The following is an 18,844-nucleotide window of genomic DNA, read 5'->3' on the forward strand; positions in this document are numbered from 1 at the left end:
GATCCTATTGGAACTAAAAGCAGGGATAGGCGGCTTGGACTGCAAGATAGACTCGCTCTCGTCCAAGGTGGACCTGCTGCAACACTGCCTCGATAAACACAGCGACAGGTTAGACTCCGTCGAACAAAGGGTCTCTGATCTGGACAACGGCGCATCAGCACTCACCACCGGAGTCTCCATGCTTGAGGGCCAAATGAAAACTGTTCTGGCTAAAAATGAGGGCTTGGAAGGTCGCTCCAGACAAAATAATATAAGGATAGTCAGAGTTAGGGAGCAACAGCTACCAAACAAAATGGAGGAGCACATCGAGAAACTATGCACCAAGCTATTTGGCCCCACTGTTCTGTCGCAATTATTCATGGTGGAAAGAGCCCACAGGATCCCTGCAACCAGACCCATCCTGGGGACACCCCCCCCGCCCGATCTTCGCCAAGCTCTTAAGCTATAAGGTCGGGGACGCGATTTTAAAAATGGCAAGAGAGAAGGGCAAACTCCACTACGACGGGGACGACATTCAGTTTTATCCGGACTTCTCTCCATCAGTCCAAGCTCAAAGGAGGTTGTTCACCCATGTTAAACACAGGCTGCATGACAACCAAATCACGTAATCGATGCTCTTCCCTGCGAGACTACGCATTCAACATGAGGGAAATACTCATTTCTTCAACTCCCCTGAGGAAGCCACAATGTGCCTCGACAGGCAACCCGCAAACCAGAAGGCTGGATCTGCAAGCAGAGAAAGGGCGCGGAGAATCCCACCTTGATGAACACCGTGACACTGATCCAAAGCAATATGGAAACAAACCATCAGGTCAATCTTTGCAATCGGGAGGTTGGGGCCTAAGTCTTGGAAGGCCACCTGCGCTCCGTGCTCTGCATGTTTTGTGTTTTAGTTTGGGGGGGGGTGCCAAACGGACAAGTTGGGGGTTGTCTGTGTAAGGAAAGTTGTTATAATGTTGTTGTTGGTCAAAGTGCGCGCCATGCACCACCGCCCAGCCACAGGCCTCGCCCCGGACCCCGTGGCCGCCCCCCGCAAGCCCTCACATCTGAATAAGTTCCCACACGACCCAGTCGGCCAAAGTACCGGGACATCACAGAGGAGAAGTCCACCGTGACTCCCTCAAACAGGTTCCATATAAAACATCATCGTGCCAATTCAAAGTAGCAAGCTGGAACATTAGAGCGGGCAATATCCCAGCCAAGACACGTAAGATCCTGCAACTGCTCAGACGGCACAAGATAGAGGTGGCAATGATTCAAGAGACCCACCTTCTGCCTCAAAATGAACACCTCTGGGCCCGCAATTGGGGATGCCACCTTACTTCTCTTCTTACTCATCCTACGCCAGGGGAGTCGCAATCCTCCTTCACTCTTTGCTGTGTTTTCGCTTGATCAAAACGGAAAGGGACAACTTGGAAGAGCACTCCTGGTACAGGGGATTGTGGAGGGAGCGGAGGAGGTATTCGTCAATTCCTACGCCCCCAACACGGACGGCGCAAACGACTTCGACCATAATCTGGGGAGGCGACCTGAATACACACCTCGACCCACAGAAAGACAAGTCACAGCCAACAACAGCAAACCCATCCAAGGCCAGCCTACAAGTGCAAGAGATCTACAAAGCATTCGACCTATCTGATATATGGAGAAACCAGAACTGGGAAATCAGAGACTACACATATCACTCAAGCGTCCATAATAAAAGTTCTCGTATCGGTTACCTGCTAGTCTCCGCATACAGCAATTGGCAATGGGGCAGCTGCCAAATACTCCCCAAAACATTCTCGGATCACGCCACTGTAATACTCGAATGCTGCCTACCGGCTACTAGACCACAGCCTCCCCATTGGGGCTTTAAACCCAGATCACTGGCGGATCAAGTTTTTGCTACAGAGCTACGCGAAGAAATCAGCACCTTCCTTGAAATAAACCAGGGCACTGTCAACTCCGCAGGGGTGCTGTGGGAGTCACTCAAATGCTATGTAAGGGGCGTCTGTCTGGCTAATGAAAACGGAATTCTGAAAATTATCCGACGAGAACTAGGCGCCAGCGAAACTCACCTGAAAGGCCTGGAAAATCAGCAAGCCATCAATAATTCAGACCACATCCAGGCAATGTTGAAAGAAGAACTTCTCAACTTCAGAAACCTAGCGGAACGTGAGTTAAAATTTCTGGGCCACAATCACAGAATTAGACAGTATGGCGAAAGCCAGAAACCTGGAGCCCTCCTTGCACGTCTCATAGCTGCAGATAGGAAGCCAACAAGGGTGGATAGTATCTGATCACCGCAGGGAAATATACTACACAAAGAAGAAGACATAGTCGAAGTGTTCAGAGCATTCTACCAAGAGCTATACAGTACCAGGCACCCAACAGACACTGAGGCGATTCAGAACTATCTCAACGACACACAACTGTTCTGGGTGGAGAGGGAACTTCGCGAGCCACTGAACGACCCCATTACACTAGATGAGATCCAAGAAGCAATAAAAAGGCTACCGCCATCCAAAGCCCCAGGACCCGACGGGTTAACCAGCGAGTTCTATACATTTTTCGCCCCAGTCATAGCCCCCTTCTCCTAAATGTCTTCGAAGAAGCAATCGAATCCTGCATCCTCCCACAAACACTAAGGGAAGCCAACGTAATTCTCCTGCACGAAAAAGACAAGCCTCCCGAAGAATGTAAATCCTATCGCCCAATATCACTAATCAATCTCGATAATAAAATCCTGGCAAAGATTCTCGCAAACAGACTACTCCCACTAATGCCCGCTTTGGTACTTGCAGATCAGGTGGGATTTGTGCCTGGCCGCAACACAACATTTGGGATACGTAGAATATTCGGGGTTCTGGCAGCACTGGACCCCGATCAGCAGGCAGTAGCGGTGCTGATGGATGCTGAAAAGGCGTTCGATTCCGTCGAGTGGCCCTTTTTGTTTGCTGTGCTGCAGCAGCTCGGACTTGGGAACCAGTATATCAAGCTGGTCTCGCTTCTCTATAATCTGCCACAATCGGCAATCAACCTCGGGTCGACTAGGTCGGCATATATAAATCTCCAACGCAGCACCAGGCAGGGATGCCCATTATCTGCCATGATATTCGCCCTCGTGATGGAACCCCTAGCGGCTGGCCTCAGAGAATGCCAAATTCAAAGAGGTCTCAAAATAGGACCTCACCGTTTGATAATATCCCTCTATGCCGACGACATAGTCCTGTACATGCAAAACCCCAGCGAAAACCTCAACACGATCATGCGTGAAATAATAAAGTTTCGGTCAGTATCAGGGTTGAAAATTAATCAAACCAAATCAATCGTATTCCAACACTAAGACCAGAACATTTAAAGATGATTTCAACTTTCATTGGGAAAAAGCTTACGTCCGATACCTGGGAATCCTGATGTACCTGATCCACCACGACATATTCAAAGACAACTACGAAAGCATACTGAGAACACTAAGGGAAAAGGTGAACAGGTGGAAAACATTCCCGCTCACCCTCTGGGGAAGAGCCTTGTTGGTGAAGATGATAATTCTCCCCAAACTTCTGTATCTATTTTCCAACATCCATATCTTGTTGGCACGTTGCTTCCTGGGAAATCTGAGAAGTCTGGCCCTAGACCTCATTTGGGCGGGCAAACCCACAAGGGTAGCATACACGTCCCTCGTTCTCCCTGTCACCAAGGGCGGCCTAGCGCTACCTGACTTGGAACGGTACTATTGGGCGGCCCAAGCCCAGTTCCTCAGTCACTGGTACGAGCCCCAGTTTGTAAGACCACATGTACAGGTCGAACGGGCATTGGCCTCACCCAACTTGCTGAGGGCCGTCATCATCAGTAAACAGGCCGTGCCACACTCGACACTGAACATAGTGCAATCCACATACACAATTTGGTGGAAAATGGACCAAAAGTATACGATACAGTTCAGATACTCGCCTCTACTCCCCGTCAAATGCATTCCCGTGGCTCCACTTACTGCTGAGAAAGTGTTCCTAAACTGGGCAGACAAATGCAAAATAAGCACACTAGGCAACCTTTTCATACAAGAAACCTTCATAACACCACAGCAAGCGAAGGAGAAAGGTAGCACCACCTCCCTAGATATTTTCATATACTTTAGAGTCCGTTATACCCTACAAGACCTCATCCCATCGTTCCCACAGCAACCACCCACTTGGCAGCTACTGCATGGAGTAATTCAGGCACAAGGGGAGGGCAAATTGGTCTCATCTATCTACAAAACCCTGCTCATGGACACACTGCCATCAAATCCCAAAACAAAAGCAAGATGGGAAACTTTGCTACAAACGCCCATCTCAGACAAAGACTGGGATTACATACTATGACAGACTAAAAAGGTGGCACTTAACTCACGCTTTAAACAAATTCACTTCAATTTTCTACACCAAACATATTACACCCCCCAAAATAGAAACAGACATCACCCTGAGTCAAACGCATCATGCGACAGATATGGTACACCTGACGCTGACTTTCTGCACCTGCCGTGGAGCTGCCCGACGGTGGCCAAATTCTGGTCAGAAGTACTTGGTGAAACCGAAGCAATAATCAGCGAGGAGATGGAGCACGCACCAATGGTAGCGCTCCTAGGGTTGACAAAATCCTTATCATCGCCAGTTAGAAAACTAGCAAGCGTACTATTGGTACTGGCGCGTAGAAGAACAGCCATGCCGTGGGGACGGGGTCCATCTCCTACACTAGCGAGCTGGAGGAAAAACATTCTCTGTTGTCAAGAAACAGAAACGGAATTCATAAAGACACTGCCCCTCCACGCGAGGCCCGCTGACATTTGAGGCCCATATATCTCATACCTCCTCTCCAACACGGTTTCCACTGAGTCACCAGCTCAGTCGCCACAAACTGCACCCCAGAGGACTAAAACGCAATAGAAGCTTGTTGCAGAATGGGACTGACGGAGCGAAATGTACACGTCGGGGGTGGGGGGGGCGTTTGCAGGGGGAGGGGAAAGGTGGCAAGTTTGCAGCCCACTGTTTGGGCTTGTTTATATGCATGTTTCACCAAAATGCAAAAATAAAGTCTAAAAAAAAAGTAAATCTGGCTGAAATGAACACAGCTCAGTACTTTTATTCTATGAACCTTCTGCCTTGCAGTGTGGTTAGAATGATCAAAACTAGTTTCCTCTCACACAATTTGAAGAAAGGGGATACTTTGGACATGCTGAAGGCCTCAAATAGGAGGTATGCGATCATTACTGCCAAGGGTCCCCAAAAGTACTTGCTGTGGGCTGAAAATCCTTCTGAGCGAATCCCGTTAAAAAGGGCATGCTTTAATTGCCTCCTTTTGAGAGCGGTGATTGCAGCATGGGAGAGTGATAGTGATATTCAGTTTGCTATGTGACTCTGCCAAGGAGAAATTGGCCCATTTCCTGCTGTTTTGCCTGATTTTTTCAGAACTTGGAGCACAACTCTTGAGACCGCTTCTGCGTGAATTAGGGTTTTTGCAGTATAGACCTGCCTTGCTTTATTTGCTGTGGGCCGACTCACCACGAGTTGGCTGGGCTCTCTTAGCATTTCTGAGGCATGCTGTGTATATCAGGAAATGTTTATTGAAATTTTAAAATCTCAGAATATTGGTCTGCCTTCTTCATTTTTTTGCATCTGAGTGTATCACATTTTATATCTATTTGATCGGTTTTATCTGCACTAAAATGTCTTATTGTATTTTTGTATGTTTTTTTATGGGAATTGTTTTTTATTCCCGAAATAATATTTAAGAAATAGAAATACATTTAGTATGAAGCTAGCCATAAGATATATTTGTTTGAATACAGAGTTTTCATATATGTGTAATGATTTATGGAATGAAATATGGTGAACTGGATACATTTGTAGTAATGAATGAATGTAGCGCAACTGGGACATGATCTAAAGGACAATTTAAATATTCATTTTATTATTCATTAATGATGAAATAAATGCAGGTGTCTGTTATGTATATCTGACAACCAAGGAAGTACAGTGGTCCTGTTTTGTGAATATAGCACGACCTTGTGCAAATCAAGATATTGCCCTTTGAGACCTTTGCTTTTTAAATTAGACTTTACTGTTCTTTTCCCTTCATTTAGAGGACTGCACAGTTCACATCTGGCTGGTGAACCTGCTAATGAGTAGTGGTAGCAGCTCTCCACTATCGCCCTGTGCTGTGCTTCGAGGCCACACGGCTGGCGTCACTTGCTGTGCTTTCAGCCCAGATGGACAACTTCTGGCTACTGGAAGCAAGGACAGGGTAAGGCAGGACTTTGCATTGATTTAACACGTTTTCAAGGGACTACATTCACTGCTGCTTTCTCTATTTGTGTTCAGCTGATCTGGTGACTTCATAGCCTGCAGATTGTGAAATTGAGATATTATGCTACTTTAAAAAGGGACTGCTTGTATTGTATCACTTGATCTCTATCTTTAAATGTTCTGGGTCTGGTTCTTATTTCCTCTGTTGGAGTGTAAATCTGAGCCGATTGGATAGACTTAGTGTTTCTTAACTCTGGGCTGCTGTCCTGTGCATACTGGAATTCCATCAAGCGTTCTGTACATTGCAGGAGGTTTGCCATACAGTCACGTTTGGTTCTTACATCTCTACAGCTTCTTGCTTAGCTGGTCAGCTGGTGTAAAGTGTAGATGCATACAAGCTTTAATCTGCTGCCAAATGCTGCCTTAATGGTCGACTGCTCTTAAATAGGACATGCTTTCTCATCTAACCATTTCTGTTCACGTTTGATCAGAGTTTGCTGTGTTGGGAAACAGCATCCAGTGTTCCATCTCTCTCAAGGTCACTGCCAGCATGCCATCGCGACTGGATCACAGGCTGTGCTTGGACTTCCTCCTCTATCTTGGTAAGTCCTGAGATTGAATCTAAACATACTTTGAATATGTTTACCTCAATATCCATGGATTAATTAAGCGGTCACTAGCACCATTTGTTGCATATTTTGTGTGTTATGAGTGTATTGAAATTTCCTTGCATGAATATTTGTGAAGAATGGCATTGACTGTATGACAGATGGGCCAATGAATGCACCACGTTTCAGATACAGTTCAAGGGTGTTTATTAAAATTGGTGTGGGCTCTCTCATCTCCAAATTACCAACCACCCTAACCCAGGCTTCTGCAACCCCAGGTTAGTTCTACTAAGTAGTAACCTTTACTGTCTAACATCTGCCTTGTTCTGAAGATTGCAGTCTAAAAGTTGGCTATTTAAACTCCCTCAGGGACCTACTAGCTGTCCCTACTCTATCCAGTTGTTAGTGTTCCAATGGGATTGTGCCTGGCACTTCCTCAATTAGATTCAGGCTCCTTCAATCATGCCTATGCTCGCCTCTTACCTTGTACTCTGTGACGAACCCCGAGATGTCATCACTTCTCCCTGAGTGGAGCCCCTACCCATGAGGCCATCTCATGATGAGAACTAGCCAACATTCTAGTTTTTGCTCACTCATCATAAAACCCAAGAAAGGACTACGAGAAAGAGAGAAGCAGCCAAACAGATCGCCAGACTGTGAAGCCTGGGAAGTCAGAAGGAGACGCAGAGCCGAACAGGGCAGAACGGAGAGCAGCCAGCTCCCTGGTTCAGGAAAGCCATGTACTGGTGTGGCCTAGAAACCACAGGGGAACACGTCCCTGTACTAAAATAACGAGTGGGGATACCTTTCTCATCAAAGTACTTGGCAGGTGAGTATACCAAGGGCCTGATCAAGAGTTGGGCGATATCCCAGGTGGGATAACGCCCAACTTTATTAGCATTAGCGCCCACCCGTCCGGCGGTATTACAGGTTGGTAAATCCCCATTCATCATTGGGTCCATTGGACGCAATGGGGAATTTTTGGTGCAATTACCGTGTGGTAATTGCACCGAAAATGGGTATTTTCTCTGCGTGTTTACCCCCAGATCTGAGCTAGGGGTAAACACGTCAGACTCACGATGGGGCCAGCCCTTAAATGAGGCAGTAACATAGTTACTGCCTCATTTAAGGGCTAACGCCCAACTCGTGATCAGGCCCCTAGTCTGGAAGACGTAGGGAAAAGAGTATCTGGGACCCAAATGCCAGCCAGAAAGGGGAAGATAGATGTCATCTTCTTTGTGGCAGTGCCTGGCAGGAAAGTGAACCAGATCTGCCAAAACTAAAGAATATAAAACTATGGGTGTGGGACCTGTGACGACGGAGGGCACGAGAGAGAGTTGAGTCCTCTTCCTCAGGGCAGCACTTGGCAAGCCAGAGAACCAAGTGGCCCATAGTGGGGAAGCATGGGTCAAGGGACCTACTGGTGCATGAACTGTATTGCTGAGAAACCCAAGGGTGAAAACAAGTGCTGAACAGGGAAACCAAAGTGAAATAAAGGCCAGAGGAAGGGAGTCATTCCCCCGGTATTGTGAACTGTGAAAATAAAGCCAAGAAAGGCCAGGGGAAGGGAGTCATTCCCCTGGCATTGTAGAATTGTGAAACTAAGTGAAAAGAAAGTCCAGGGGAATGGAGTCATTCCCCCTGGCTTTGTGTGGTGAAAAACAGTGAGGCCAGACATCAGGAGAAGGCAGTCCTTCTGGTAATTGAGCTTGCAAGGAGGATCAAACCAGTAATCCAGGGGCAGGGAGTCATTCCCACTGGAGTGAAGAAATAGTTAACTTTTTGATGCAGAGTTTTAAAAGATCAGCAGTCCTTTGTGAAGTATTAAAACCAGGGGTAGGGAGTCATTCCACCCTGGTGAGGACCTTGCACTCAGAACTGTGCCATCCAGTCGAGGAGGAGGAGGGAGTCATTCTCCTGGACCAAGAACATTGGTGCAACCTTTAGTTTAGTTATAAGTGTAAGGGACAGAGATAGGAATGATTGACACAGGACGATGGACTCTTTAAGTTACAAGGTCATCCTGACAGACCCATTAGCACTTTAGTTGAGGAAGGGAAACTCCTCATAGATCTATGTACAGATGGGTGTTATCTTTATTTTTATACTGAATAAGTCTGTAGCAATCCCTATGCCACCTGTGTGTCAGTCTCTTCCTTCTGCACCCTTACAACTCTTACTACAGTATCAGTCCACCTTACTACTCCCACCACTCTTGTCTGTCCTATGTTTCACTCTTCCTGAGTTCTCACCTCCCCCTTTGATATTACTACTCCTCCCACTCCATTCCATTACTCTTCCTTTCCCACCACTACTTCTCTCCTTCTCCGCCTACTTCTCTCCTCCTCCCAACCACTATTCCTCCCTCCAAACTATTTCTCCTTCCTATAAACTGTTACTCCTCCCTGCAGACCACTGGTCAGTCATCCAAATCGCTACCCCCTCCAAACCACTACCCCCTCCAACAACAACTTCTACTCAAACACCCCCCTTTCACCCTGTAAGCATGTTTCACAAATATGCCTTTTGAATAGATTGTGTCCTCCAATGTATTCCTCATAGATGTATTCCATCCACCTTTAGCTGCTTCGGAAATGTTTCCTCGGCAGAGGGCGCCGTGCGTCGATGTCGTCAAGTCGAAGTCTTTTGAAGGCCTCCGTCGAGGGTGACGTCATCGGGTACACAAGTAGCACGCGCAGCGCCGTTGGCCTCAGTTCTGTTTTTCCGCAGTACGTGTTGATTCAGAGACTCGGCGCGCCTCGAGTAGTTCTGTGAAATAGTTATTGTGAAGCGATATTCGTGATGTCCTCGTCGTCGACCCCGACTACCCCGTGTTCAGGATTCAAAAAGTGTAAATCCTGCGGTTCCAAAATGTCCATCACGGATCCGCACCGAGAGTGCCTGTGGTGCCTCAGTGAAGGCCACAACATGGAGGCCTGTACGAAGTGTCAGGCAATGACGTGGAAGGCCTTGCGAGAGAGGAAGGGAAAACCACAGGTAGGTCGAAAACCTGACCGAAAAGCCTCAAGCATCGAGTCGGGGTCCCATGAGGAGAAATCTCCTTGACGCGAAAGGCAAAAGCATCGGTCTAGGTCCCGAAGTGGTTCAAACCATTCTTCGTCTTCGATGAAAAAGTCCAAAAAAAGATGTCACCAGTCCCCTTCCACCTCGTCCTTGGACGAATCTCCCAAGAGAATGAAATGCCCCACAAAACATTCTTCCTCCGAAGAATGGGAAGCATTTAGAATTAAAATGATGGAGGTTTTTGAAAAGGCTAAGCCTCGGTCCGCGCCTTCCTCGGAAGCCAGCCAGGATCATTACCGTTCCGACACTCGCACGCCCTCGAGCCTGGGTGATCAAAGGAGAAAAGATCGGGAACCCTCCAGGACCCTGAGCGAAAAATATCGCTCCAGTCGAGTCGACCGCTCAAGGTCACCGATGCTGTCCGGAACCCGACACACCTTGAAGGGCGAGCCTTCGAAGAGCGCCTAGAAGCCAGCTCCGTCGACGACTGCTATTTCGTCTGCGCCATCGACGCCTTTGTCGACGTCGACCCCGAAGCCCTCAGCGCCAAATGTTCCAATTCAGCCAGAAACTTTCAAAATGGCAGCAAAATAAAAAGCTGCAAAGACTGTAAAGCCTTCAGTCTCTTCTGCAACACCTCCTCCAGAAAAAAATGTATAAACCTCTACCAAGGAAATCATTTTTTAAATCCTTAATTTCAACTTTTGAAGAACAAGAGAGGTCTGAGGAGGTGGGAGGTTCCTATTGGCCTAGAATATGGCACCCCTAATGTCCCAGAATGTCTGATTTCTGAGGAAAGCAGAAGGAGGGATCTGGTGGAAAGCTTGCATAATGCAAGTGGAATTGACACTTCACCTGAAACAGGTTTTGGCAGGCCAGAACCAGGGGAACATGCCAGTCCCTCATACAGGCAGCTGATGACCAAGGTGGTCGATTATTTAGGATGGGCTAAACCACCAACTCGGTTCATCCAAGATGATCTGACTGATATATTGGATCATGGCCCCACCAAAGATCCGATTTTACCCTTCCATGTAGCCTTCCAAAATAGGATGGCCAAAAATTGGGAGACCCCAGACTCAATTCCTCCTGTGAATAAGTCCCTCACTACAAAATACCGCCCTTCCAGTAGCGAACCCGGCTATCTGTCCAGACACCCTACTCCTGAGGGTCTGGTGGTCCAGGCAGCCACAGCTTCAAATAAGGTGGCGTACTCTTCCATCCCTCCGGATAAGGACAACAAGCTTGTGGATGGTTGGGCACGCAAGGTATTTTCAGTTGGGAGTATGGCGTTAAAATCTAGCAACTCCACATGTGCCTTGGCAACATTTTCGTACACTCTGTGGGAGTGCATTGCAATGGCGGCAGAGCACATACCAGAAGGGGAAGAAAGGGAAGGATTCCTAGCCATCGTTAGAGAATGAAAGGAGGCCAGGCAGGAATCCCTTCAATCTGGATTGGATACTGCAGATAGTGTGAGCAGGTCCATGGCCACTAGCACAGTGATGCGCAGATATGCGTGGTTCCGAAAGTCGGGTTTTGCACCAGACATGCAAAACAGTCTTTTGAACATGCCCTTTAACGGGTCTCACCTTTTTGGCAACAAGGCTGATGAGAGCCTTGAGAGCTTGCAGACCTCAAAAGCGGCTGCCAAATCTTTAGGAGCTGCTGTTAGGCAACCTCAGCCTTATCGTGCATCAGGACAATCTTGGAGGGGACGATCCTATCGTTACTACTCCTCATATGGAAAGGCGAGAGGAATGGCCAGTCAAAGAGGCCAGAGAAAAACCAGTTGTGGTGGACGAGGAAAACGTGCAAAGCCAGCCCCAGCTGCAGCCTCTTTACCATCAGCGGCCGCAGCAACCACCACAAAACCCCTTTGAGGACTTGCATCACAAGACAACTGTGGGAGGCAGGCTGTCCCAGCATCTGCAAGAATAGTGAGCCATTACTTCAGATGTTTGGGCACTAGAAATAATAGCCCAAGGTTACTGCCTCCCTTTTCTAACGCAACCTCAAAGCAATCCACCAGGGAGACAGTATTTAAAGTTTCCAGACCCGCTCCTACAGCAGGAAGTCTTAACCCTGCTGGAGAGAGGTGCTATAGAACCAGTACATGTAGCGGAGAACAACAAGGGATGGTACTCCCCATATTTTCTGATTCCCAAAAAGGATGGAAGACTGAGACCCATCTTGGACTTAAGAGACTTGAGCAAGCTCCTCAGGAAGGACAAGTTCAAGATGGTCACTCTTTCCCAGATCCTTCAGGCCCTTCAACTTCAGGATTCGTTGGTGTCATTGGACTTCCAGGATGCTTATTTTCATGTGCCAATCGATCTCAAGCACAGAAAATACCTGAGGTTCGTAGTTGGCGACTCGCACGATCAGTTTCGAATCCTACCATTCGGGCTGACCTTCGCCCCGAGGGTCTTCACCAAGTTGATGGTAGTGGTGGCAGCGCACCTCAGGAGAGGGGGGATTCACGTCTACCACTACCTGGACGATTGGTTGATCAGGGCACGTTCTGCCGAACAAGCCCTGGATCATCTGAAAATCACCTGCCACTTCTTCCACAGACTGGGCTTCTCCCTCAATTTCAAGAAGTCACAAATGACATCTTCCCAACAGCTCCAGTACATAGGGGCTGTATTAGACACATCCTTGGGAAAGAGCTCTCCTCCCAAGTCGAGGGCTGAAGACATTCTTCAGATGGTTTCAACATTCCAAAATGCCCAAAGTCTGCATGCCTACGACTTCTGTAGGTTGCTTGGCCTCATGGCATCCTGCATTTTCCTAGTGCCAGAAGCACGCCTCAGGATGAGATCCCTTCAATGGGCTTTAAAGACTCAATGCTCCCAGTTCTCAGGACAAATGACAGATCTCCTTCAGATTCCGAACAAGGTTCGGCAGGATCTTCTGTGGTGGACTTGCACAGAGAACATCCTAAAAGGCGAACATTTTTGGCAACCATGGCCGGAGATTACAGTAATGACGGACGCCTCACTCATGGGAGTGGGAGCTCATGCAAACAATCTGACAATCAGCGGTTGTTGGTCTCCATCGGAGCCCAAACTTCACATCAACCTTTTACAGCTGAGAGCAATCAGACTAGCGCTGAAGGCTTTTCTGCCATCTGTCAGTGCATGGCCACTGTGATGGACAACACAGTGGCCATGCATTACCTAAACCAAAGAGGTGGTGTAGGGTCACTACCTCTGTGCAGAGAGGCAATGCGGCTCTGGTATTGGGCAATTCAAGAAGGAATCTCCTTCGCAGCAGTTCATATAGCCGGGGAGTAGAATATGACGGCGAACGCTTTGAGCAGGCAGAGCACGGTGTCCCACGAGTGGGAACTGGCTCAGGAAGACCTTCAGGAGATCTTCACCCTTTAGGGAACCCCGCAAGTACACGTGTATGTGACCAGAATCAACTGAAAGTGCGAAAAGTATTGCTCAAGGGATTTTCCCCCGAGATGAGCCCTAGAGGACGTGTTCGTGGTGGAGTGGAACTTCCCACTGCTATACGCGTTCCCTCCGATTCCCGTCATTCCTCAAGTCATCAGGAGATTGAGACGGTTCGGAAACCGCATGATCCTAATTGCCCCGGATTGGAGCAGGAGAAGGTTGGACCCGGACCTTCTAGACCTGTCCATCTGTCCTCCATTACGTCTTTCTCAGAGAGAGGACCTTCTCTCACAAATGGAGGGCCAGGTTCTCCATCCAGAGGTCAGGACTCTCAACCTTCATGCTTGGTATCTGAACGGCTGAGATGAAAGGATTGGGACCTTCCCGATGACGTCATGGAGGTGATGCTTTCGGCAAGAAGGCCAGCAACAGAATCTCTGTACCATTGCCGCTGGAAGTGTTGTCTTTCCCTTTCTCCCTGGCACATAGAGGCCTCAATGTTGGGACCATTAAAGGTTATCTTGCAGCGCTTTCCATTTTCAAGCGCTCTTCGGAAGAATGTTCCTACTTTAAAATTCCTTTGATAATACAATTCATAAAGGGACTCACAGATGTGTTTCCTCCTTCTTCTTTCCAAGTCCCAGTTTGGGACCTGAATCTGGTTCTAAAGTTTTAAATGTGTGCCCCTTTTGAACCCTTGCACATTTATCCATTAAGATTACTAACGTTGAAAACTGTTTTCCTGGTTGCTTTAACATCTGCACGAAGAGTGAGCAAATTACAGGCACTATCTTCTGGGCCACCCTATACTTTGTTCCACAGGGACAGGGTTGTATTGAGGGTTAAACCTTCATTCTTACCTAAATTGTGTCTGATTTCCATTTAAATCAGAAAATGATTCTGCCCGCGCTCTATCCTCCACCTCATCCCAGTAAGGAGGAGGAAAGATTGCAAAGGCTGGTCCCGAGAAGAGCTCTACGTTTTTACATTTCTAGGCTCTCCAAGCTTAGAGTGGATAATCAACTTTTCATTGGCTACACTGGAAGGAAATTGGGTCAATCGGTGTCAAAACAAACCCTATCACGGTTGGATTGTGCTTTGCATTCCAGAATGCTACAAATTGGTGGGCAAAGATCCACCAGAAGGCTTGAGGGCCCATTCTACCAGAGGCATTGCCTCTTCGACAGCCCTTCAAAGAGGTGTTCCCATAAAATCACTCTGTGAAGCAGCAACTTAGTCATCGCTGCACACTTTTTCTAAATTCTATAGTCTGGATGCTTCTCACTCTAAAGAGCTTGCTTTTGGTAAAGCAGTGTTATATTCAGCTATATAAAATAATACATCTACTCCCTCCTTCAGAGAGCTTTCTAGATTGCTTTGAGAGTCTATCTAAGATGAGGAATACGTTGTAGGACACAATCCATTCGAAGAACAAGTTACTTACCGACTGGTAACGTTCTTTCAACTGGATGTTCCTCCAGCGTATTCCTCATCGCCCTCCCATCCTACCCCTCTGTAGATTTTCCGGTGTTATTACCACTTCAACTCTCGCAAGGCTGACACCTGGCTACCTACATTATCTATACAGCAGAGCAAGAGGGGAAAAATAGAACGGAGGCCAACGGGTGCCGCGCGTGCTACTTGTATACCCGATGACATCACCCTCGACGGAGGCTTTCGAGGGACTTCGACTCAACGACATCGACGCACAGCGCCCTCTGCCGAGAAAAAATTCTGAAGCAGCTAAAGCTGGATGGAATACATCTAAGATGAGGACTACGTTGGAGGAACATCCAGTCGAAAGAACGTTACCAGATGGTAAGTAACTTATTCTACTGTAACCTTCCTAACCACACTTGCTACACAAACATGCAAACTCACACCGCAGTACCACTGCAATCACTGAACCAACACCTCTGTTTTTTCCAATAGCTCCCTGTACACTTCACTGCTCATTTCTTCCTCCTGCTGGTCACCTGCTCTACCACTTCCACCTCCTGTGACCTTACCTAAATAACCCACACTTCCTGTTTGCAGTGGGTTCTTCTTATAGCCCAGCTCCTCTGGTGGTTGGTTTACTTTCCCCAGCAAATCTGTCTTCCCTGTCACCGCCCTGAAGACCTTACATTTGGCAAAAGCATTAAATAGGGGGCTAAGCCCCATCTACTTTCGCCATGTGGGCTTGCCAATCTGTAATGATGGCACCCCATGGAAGGACGTTGGTCATGTTTGAATTCAGGACGTTTGTCCATGCTTCCCTAAAGTTTGTCAAATATGTATTGTGGCATCCCTCTTTCGGTTCTCTCTCTGGGGGCCTAGGGAGTCTGTAGCCCACGCTGGTGATCTCTTTGCATTTGTTTTCTTTGATGCATGGGTGTGGTGTTGTTGGCCCTCCTCCTTCCGCTCAGTGCTGTTTTTCCGGTGGTGTAGGGTATCTTGTACAACGGATTGAGTCAATTTGTCAGGTCTTTCTTTGCGGATGACGTGGAGTACTGAAGGTTGCTGTTTTCCCACCACTGCTTGTCTGGACCCCTAGTCTGGTCTGTAGGCTTTGAAACAAACACATTGGTGAGCAATTTGCACCACATTACTCTGGCACATGGGACAGGGAAAATGATTGAGGCTTTCTTCATGGCCCTTGTCCTCAAAGTTAGGAATTGTTCTGTTCTTCTCCCTAGACCTCCCATCTCTTTCTGAGAGAGGCTACTGCCCCCATTTGACAAGGCACATACTCCACCCTTTCTCTTACATTCCCTGTCCGATAGCAGACTTATCCCCACTCCCATTGGAAGGCTTTTGTGATCTTTTACTCTCTTCTCTTATTCGGCTAGATCTACCTGAATTGCTGTTCTTTTACTTCCTGAGTCCAGGAGGGCCTTTATGAAAATAAATTGTAACAAAGGATCTGTTAGAAACCGGGCGTACCTCCTCTGGCAAATCCTTCTAATATTCCTATAACCATTACTGTCGACCTCTAATTATTACTTGTCCACAGGTTTGCATTCTTGCAACTGAGTTATTTTATGAAATTAAACAGGCTTTCATTCCATAACGATCTGCTGCATTTTGGACATAAGTCCTTTTTCAAGGATCTGCAACAATAGAAAGAACACAAAAAAAGCATTACAAGAAACAAACATATGTTTTGCTAACATAGTTTTGTATATGTGAGTGCCACTGTATAATGAATTACATGAACTAGCCTGAGCGCAATGTTAAAAAGTGTCCTGTAACAAAGAAAAAAGAAAAATAGAAAGACGTGTGATGGTTCTAGATCATTGGTTAATAACATGTGCGTTGGTGCTTATTGACTTGTATTTTTGAGTATAACTGTATGTAAGCACATACCTCCACTGTTGATTGATAGCTTGGAAGTGAACATCCTAGCTTGGTCCCATCTCCCTCCTTATGTGGCAACACTAAAACGAGGCTTTCCTAACTTGCTAGCATTATGCATCTCCATTTTATGGATCATTAAAGGATGGTCATACTCTGACGTCATCAATGTGATAACATCACCATGCTGTAAGGGTGCTACCATTTTGATGTGTGTATTGTGCAGTGCATGCCGTACAATTATGTAAACACTACATAAATCAAAAAGTTTAACCAACTGTAAAACAATGTCTGTTGAATGAAAATTTAAGAATAAAATGTAAGTTATTTGTAATTGCCATGTGTGTATCAAGGTGTGACCTCAAATAACAAGAAGTTAAATGTGGCTAATGAAGTCCTGACTGAGTTTGGAATGTATGGCAGGTGTATTGTTCAAGGTTGACTCTGATGTGTCCAACAATATTCTTTGAAAAAATACAGTGTGCAGGTTGTGTGGTATGAACACACAAGTGTCTGTATTATGAAGGGGTTACGTGTAAATGTATGTTATGATCCTCAGATATGTTGCATAACCAACAGTCAATAATATAGGCTTGTGATCTGCTAAAGAGTATTCACTGTCTATGATGTCATGTCCTGTCCTCATATGTTATCACAAAAATATGAACATTCTTTAATATTTTTATGTTGCATGCATTATCTATCAGTATGAAAGTGAATAGTCTTAATGTGTGTTCAATCTCGAGATATCAGTGCAATCACCTGTTTTATTGTGTAGACGACATGACTAGTTTATTTATTTGTAACACGCACCGAACCCTGGGGTAACTGGGCGCAAGGACTTAAGAGAAGGTTACAGACATACAAAACGATTAAAACAAAAACTTGCAATTCGACTGGTGGTTACAGTTATTCGAGTTACAGAATAAATACAAGTGAGCATGTGGGAGGGATGCCGGATGTTACAGATTGGGCGGCAGTACCATACAGATAGTATTTACAAATGGTAATGCATGTAATTGAACAGGTGCATAAGTGTTAAATCTGTTAGTGTTTCTTATCGAGTAACCAACTCTTTACTTTGGCTCTAATGGTCCAGGAAGACGGTTCAATTCTGATTGTGAGAGGGAGGGAGTTCCAAGATTTAGCTGCCAGTACAGGCAAGCTAGCTCCTCCAGCTCTTTTCAATTTGAACCTCGGAACAGTAAGGCAGTGCGAGTACAGAGTTCTGGTAGGTTTGGTTGATTGGCGTTTGGAAAATTTGTCCGACAAGTACCTGGGGGCAGAGTTAGACAGACATTTGTGGGTGATGACTAATGTACGGAGAGAGATTCTGTCGCGCACCGGGAGCCAGTGGGCATCCTGTCTAAAACTGATGATATGGTTGGATCTAGGGATGTTTAGCACAGATCTTAAGGCGTTATTCTGTAAGACCTGAAGCCTGTTGAGGTTCCGTTCAGAGGAACCTAGGAACAAGGTGTTACAATAATCGATTTTGGATAGTACTAAGGTCCTGGCAAGCGTGATGCAGCTGTTAGGTGAGAGAAATGATTTGCATGCGTTAATGAGCTTGTTAGTATAAGCAGTAGAGGATGCAGTGGAGCTCGCTTGTTTCTTGAGCGACAGGGTTGAGTCTAAATAGACTCCCAAAGTTTTGATTTCCTTGGAAACTTTGATCGAGTTCCCATCAATGTCGAAGGACGTATATCGGGGTCTAGTTTGTTAAAACGTATTTGAGATCTGACAATCAATAGTTACGTCTTCTCATAATTTAGACAAAGGGTATGGTTTGCCATTCACGCCTGAATCTCAAAGTATATGTCATTGATCAGTTTAGAGCCGTCGTCATAGCAACCTGTCAGCGTGATGAGAACTTGGTTATCATCAGGGTAGTTCGTGTAGGTGACACCTAAGTTGTCAAGACGGTCGAAGAGGAGATTTGTGAAGATATTGTAAAGCGTCGGCGAGACGCAAGAGCTTTGTGGGAGGCCGCAGTGGATAGGGTCGGCTGAGGCTGTCGATGCGAAGACCCTGGTAGTTTGTTTGGAAAGAAATGACTGGATCCAGTTAGATGCGTTGCTGGAGAAGGCAGCTGCTGTAGGCAAGTGATCTGTGAGGATCTGATGATCAACAAGATAAAATGCTGCCGAGAGGTCTAACAGCAGGAGCATGGCCAGATTGCCGTTATCCTTTGCCTCATCCA

The 18,844-nt window shown here is 46.6% G+C and overlaps 1 protein-coding gene across 5 annotated transcripts in view; it reads left to right on the forward strand.

Moving 5' to 3' along the window:
* The window catches only part of TEP1 (telomerase associated protein 1), a 2,409,067-nt gene that overhangs the window by 2,087,674 nt on the left and 302,549 nt on the right, over nucleotides 1-18,844 (forward strand). For all 5 annotated transcript variants that reach the window (XM_069651741.1, XM_069651744.1, XM_069651746.1 and 2 more), the window contains 2 exons: nucleotides 6,107-6,267; nucleotides 6,761-6,871. In XM_069651741.1, the coding sequence (XP_069507842.1) occupies nucleotides 6,107-6,267; nucleotides 6,761-6,871 (272 nt within the window). The remainder of the gene's footprint in view (nucleotides 1-6,106; nucleotides 6,268-6,760; nucleotides 6,872-18,844) is intronic.

Source organism: Ambystoma mexicanum, chromosome 3p (assembly GCF_040938575.1).
Source record: "Ambystoma mexicanum isolate Mex_15411 chromosome 3p, UKY_AmexF1_1, whole genome shotgun sequence".
NCBI lineage: Eukaryota > Metazoa > Chordata > Amphibia > Caudata > Ambystomatidae > Ambystoma > Ambystoma mexicanum.